At 48.5% G+C, this 5,523-nt stretch overlaps 1 protein-coding gene across 1 annotated transcript in view; it reads left to right on the top strand.

The window, feature by feature from the left end:
* Positions 1 to 3,941, top strand: part of GLP2R (glucagon-like peptide 2 receptor) — a 69,049-nt gene extending 65,108 nt beyond the window's left edge. The window contains exons 12-13 of the mRNA XM_011933269.1: positions 514 to 555; positions 1,911 to 3,941. Of these exons, the coding sequence (XP_011788659.1) occupies positions 514 to 555; positions 1,911 to 2,246 (378 nt within the window). The 3' untranslated portion in view covers positions 2,247 to 3,941. The remainder of the gene's footprint in view (positions 1 to 513; positions 556 to 1,910) is intronic.
* Positions 3,942 to 5,523: the final 1,582 nt, after the last annotated feature.

Below are 5,523 nucleotides of genomic sequence, written 5' to 3'. Positions count from 1 at the left end.
GTAATCCCAGCTACTCGGGAGGCTGAGGCAGGAAAATTGCTTGAACTCGGGAGGCGGAGGTTGCAGTGAGCCGAGATCATGCCACTGCACTCCAACCTAGTGACAAGGGTGAAACTCCATCACAAACAAACAAACAAACATTAACCAGTGCCCACTATGAGCAAGTAGAGGGCCAACAGTGACCTTGCCCAATAATTGAATGAATGACACAAGGTCTTGGAGGTTTAATCATCATTGATCCATGTGCACCTGTGAACACGTAAGCAAACACCTAGGGTGATACGTGGGTGCGGCGGGGGTGGGGATGGCGCTGAATGTCAAAGCAAGAGCAGATGCCATGGAAATCCAAGTTAACATAACCAGTATGACTAGTTCTAGTTATCGCAAGCAATGCAGTTGCACGCCTTTTCTGGGGACTCCTACGACCTGTGCCGGGCTTTGGATGCTGCCAGTAACTCTCAGACACATCTTCTCCGGAGTCGGATTTTATGCCGTGTCCTCCTTTCGTTTCAGGGGTTCCTGGTGGCCTTGCAGTATGGTTTTGCCAGTGGAGAGGTATGATTTCCACGTTGCCATCCTGGTTGCGTGTGAGGCTGGGGCTGCAATCCTGCCACCTCTGGAGGTTCCTGTGGATGTGACAGTGCTCTGGGGGAATGTGCAGTGACCAGCTTGTGTGGGGACAGATTTGTATTGTGAGCTTCCAGTACAGAGAGCAGGGGGCAGCTTAGACAAATGGAAAAAAAGGTGTCGGATGGGTATAAAGGAGTTCAGACCCCAGCACTGGCCCTGCTGAGATGCAAGGAATATTCAAGTGTGACAGAGGAAACAAGCTTGAACCTCGGAGTCCAAAAATCTGGAGTCACGTCTTGGTTCACCCTTAGGAGCTCTGTGAGTTAGCTGGGTTGCTGCACTTCATTTAGCCTCACTTTCCCAATCAGTAACATGGAAGTAACAATCATCCCTGCTTTGTAGTCTTGTCCTGGGTATGTTGAGCACATAGTAAATGCTCAACACCTAGGAACCATGATCACATTTAAAAAAATAGTTTTGTTTTTTTTTTTTTTTGAGACAGAGTCTCGCTCTGTTGCCCAGGCTGGAATGTATTGGCATGATACCAGCTCACTGCAACCTCTGCCTCCCAGATTCTAGCAATTCTCTTGCCTCAGCCTCCTGAGTAGCTGGGATTACAGGTACCCACCACCATGCTCAGCTAACTTTTATATTTTTAGTAGAGATGGGGTTTCTCCACGTTGGGCAGGCTGGTCTCGAACTCCTGACCTCAAGTAATCCACTCACTTCAGCCTTCCACAGTGCTGGGATTACAGGCGTGAGCCATGGAGCCTGGCCTATTATTACTTTTAGTTATTCATATTATTGTGTAGCCCAACCAGCTCTCTGCTTCCCTGGGAAAAGGTTTGATAGTGGGAGGGGCAGAGGCCAGAACAGGTGTTTTCTCCTGTCTTTAGGAGTTGGTAGAGTTTCCAGTCCCCTTTCAACTTCCTCTTGCCCTACTACAAGTATAAATATTTATTTCTATCTCCTCCTACTAGAATGTAAGCTTCTTGACAGCAAAACCATCTTCTGTTTTGCTCACTGCTGCTTCTTCTGTATCTTCACGCAGGGGGCTCCTTACCCGTCAAGCAGGTTTCAGCTCACATGCCCCCCTGGCAGAGTCCTTTCCTGAACACCATATCTTAAGTTTTTGTTTCTTTACCACATTGTCCTGCTTAATACTCTTAGTGTCATTACCACCTGATATATTTATGTATCTTTGTTTCTCCTTGTCTCCCCCAGTTACAAGGTGAATTTCCCAAGGGTGGTACAGAGTAGCTACTCAATTAATATTTGCTAAATGGACACAAGGCTAAATGACTCCAAGATGGTAACCTCTCCCTTGTCTCACCCGGCAGGTGAAGGCTGAGCTGCGGAAATACTGGGTCCGCTTCTTGCTAGCCCGCCACGCAGGCTGCAGAGCCTGTGTCCTGGGGAAGAACTTCCGGTTCCTGGGAAAATGTCCCAAGAAGCTCTCGGAAGGAGACGGCGCTGAGAAGCTTCGGACACTGCAGCCCTCGCTTAACAGTGGGCGGTTCCTACACCTAGCCATGAGAGGTCTGGGGGAGCTGGGCGCCCGGCCCCAACAGGACCATGTACGCTGGCCCCGGGGCAGCAGCCTGTCCGAGTGCAGCGAGGGGGATGTCACCATGGCCAACACCATGGAGGAGATTCTGGAAGAGAGTGAGATCTAGGGTGGAGTTCCACCACGCTGGCTCTGCTCCCAGGGACTCTCAAGAGGGCCCAAGAAGAGGAAGCAAAGCGGACACACGTTGCTGGGCACGGACTCATTCTCGTTCCATTCGCCATGCCACTTTGATGTGAAGGCTATCACAAGGTTCTTCAAGCTCTGTATGAAAGAGGCTGTGTGTCATGCTCACAGCCTCTGCCGGCTCAATAACCCCCACGAGTGGGTTCCAGAATGCCCACCAGACCCTAGAACCAGGCTCTAAATTCAAGCAAATGAAGCGCCACCATGAAGAGAAGTCTCCTGTTACATAGAAGCCAGCCAGTATCTCTTCCTTTACCCCTCAGGGTGCATGCTTTCCATCTGAGGCTGGGTTTAGGGTGCATAAGAACCTTCCTAGGAAGCTTTTAAAATGCAGAATCTTAGACTTGTGGCTAAGATTCTAAGACAGTGAGTCTGGGACAATGGCCAGGAATTGGAGCTGTTGAATAAGCATCCCAGGTAATTCTGCTGCAAGCCCACCCTTGGAGAACACTGGACAGGGTGGGAGGGAGCTAGAAGCGCCCCCAGGTGGCCATGGCAGGATGCTGCAAGAGACGTTCTGCTCTCCCAGCTCAGCTGGGGTGTGCCTGCCCTCCCTGGATAGTGCGTAACCCCATGTCACCCGCCAGAGTGCCACTCCTCTCTGCTCTTCCTCTCCTATTGAGTCTTGCCCCTCTCTCTCTTTGCCTCAATTCTCTGTCCCAGCGCAGCAGGAGTTCTTCTTGATCCTCCCTTTGAGCATTGGCCCCAGTGCCTGGGGACCCTCTGAATGTTGTCTTTGGTCCATTCCTCTCCTTTCTGGCTCTATCTACCTTTCTGAGGTTGGCTTCTACCAGCCTGATTTACACCACCATCCTCCTGGGGCAAGGAACGCCCCCACCATTTTTGGTTTGCCATTGATGCATTGATGGTCACACCTGATGTCCCAGGAGGTTGACCTATAACTCTCCATGGCCAGCTTCCCTGCTGATCAGAATTCTGTTTGCCCAGTAGGAATAAATGCTGAAAGCAAGAGGGCCCAGGTAAAGCAATAGGACTCTGGCTGGATCTGGACATGCCCAGGGCGGCACTGAGAGATCTAGGACTTCACATCCACCAGCCTGTGGGACCTTTCCTGCCTACTGTGACCCATGGAGGCTGAGGAGGGCCCAGGAAGTTGGGGTCAGGCGCAGTGACTGAAAGTATAAGGCAAGAGGCTGTAGGAAGATCAAGAGAGGGACATCCTTTGGAAACAGTGTGTTAATGCACAGGAGTGTCGCTTTCATGGTATGTAAAATGCATGTGTACGTGGGTGGGGTATGTTGCTATGGGACTAAATACCACCTTATCTTTGGGGGAGTCAGTATGATATTCCTCAAGCAGGGCTGCCATATTTAGCAAACAAAAACATGATACTCAATTAAATTTGAATTTCAGACAAATAGTCTTCTTGTATAAGTATATCCCATGGGCATATTTTATCTGAGATTGGAATTTAATCATGTATCTTGTCTTTTACTGGCAACTCTATTTTCAAGGATACTTTGCCACAGGGCTGGGACTAGGGTGAAATAATCAAGGCACTCATCTCTAAAAAACTCAAAGTAAATGATAAAAATAAATCATATTTTAATGCAATATTCTAAAAAAAATTAACAAACTACAGCCCATGAAGCCATTTATAGAAATGAAATTTGATTGGAACCAGGGGCAGGATAAGGGTGAGGCAGGAGAGGCCCAGCTCCTGCAAGTGCAAGCTCTGGTCCTGACTTTCAAATGTCTATCAGGGACTTTTTTTTATTTTTGAGATGGAGTCTCGCTCTGTCGCCCAGGCTGGAGTGCAGTGGCGCAATCTCAACTCACTGCCAGCTCCGCCTCCCGGGTTCACGCCATTCTCCTGCCTCAGCCTCCTGAGTAGCTGGGACTACAGGCTCCCGCCACCACGCCAGGCTAATTTTCTGTATTTTTAGTAGAGACGGGGTTTCACCATGTTAGCCAGGATGGTCTCCATCTCCTGACCTCATGATCCTCCCGCCTCAGCCTCCCAAAGTGCTGGGATTACAGGTGTGAGCCACCATGCCCAGCCTAATGTGAATTTTTATTTTTAAACAATTGCATTAAAATATTATTTATATTAACTATGGGGACTTTTGGAGCCCCCTTAAATTTTGCACTTGAAGTGGGAGCCCCACTTGTGTCACTCATAGTCCAGCCCCGATTTTAGAATGGGGATGGAGGCAAAGGCATCAGGCAAGTAATGAAGCAAAGGTTTATTTTTTGGTGTCCAGATTATCCATAGCTCATTCATGAAAATCTGTGTCTTTCTATTTTCCTCCTTTCTGCAAATGTCCCTGCCTCGGCTCATCAGCCAATTAGCTCCTAGAAAGCTGGGGTCATCTCGTATTCCCAGCAAGTACCCAGCACAGTGCCGGTTCAGAGCAGGTGCTCCACACACATTCCTGGAATGAGATGGCACAGAAATGGCTCTTGGGAGCCTCAGATGCTGCTGGGAGTAAGTGATCCAGGACCTTACCACTAAGAGGAGAAACTTTTTATCAAAGCATTTATAAATACTCCCTCCACCCCTCACTCTACAAATGGGGTGATCAACACGTACTGCTTGCTCATTCTGCTAATGATTAAAACAAGTTTATTTAATTTGATTTGCATTTTGTTGATTCTTTTACATTTGTTTCTCACTGGAGGTGAAGATCTCTCCCACTTGTGAAAAATGCGATGCACTATTCCTGGCCAGAAGTGAGGAGAAGGGCTGTGGTGTTTAGCCGGGGACCAGAGTGCTCCAATATCTTACATTTGGTCTTAGGGACCGGAAGAGTGGACAGAGGCGCCGGGACCAGAAGCAGAGGTCAGAGTAGAAGGAGAGTGTCTCTCCTTTTATAGACCACTCCCTTGGTCGCTCAGCGTGCATGCTGCTTTGAAGACCTAGTCTAGTGGTTCTCAATCCTGGCATTACAATTCCTTGGGAAGCTTTTTATTTATTTTTATTTATATTTATTTATTTATTTAGGACCGAGTCTCACTCTGTTTCTGAGGCTGGAGTGCAGTGGCGTGATCTCCACTCACTGCAACCTCTGCCTCCTGGGTTCAAGTAGTTCTCATGCCTCAGCCTCCCGAGTAGCTGGGACTACAAGCATGAGCCACCATGCTTGGCTAATTTTTTTATTATTATTATTTTTAGTAGAGACGGGGTTTCACCATGTTGGCCAGGTTGGTCTTGAACTCCTGACCTCAGGTGATCACCT

The sequence above is a fragment of the Colobus angolensis genome, unplaced genomic scaffold (genome assembly GCF_000951035.1).
Source record: "Colobus angolensis palliatus isolate OR3802 unplaced genomic scaffold, Cang.pa_1.0 Scaffold125, whole genome shotgun sequence".
NCBI lineage: Eukaryota > Metazoa > Chordata > Mammalia > Primates > Cercopithecidae > Colobus > Colobus angolensis.
This window is presented reverse-complemented; position numbering and strand designations above follow the sequence as displayed.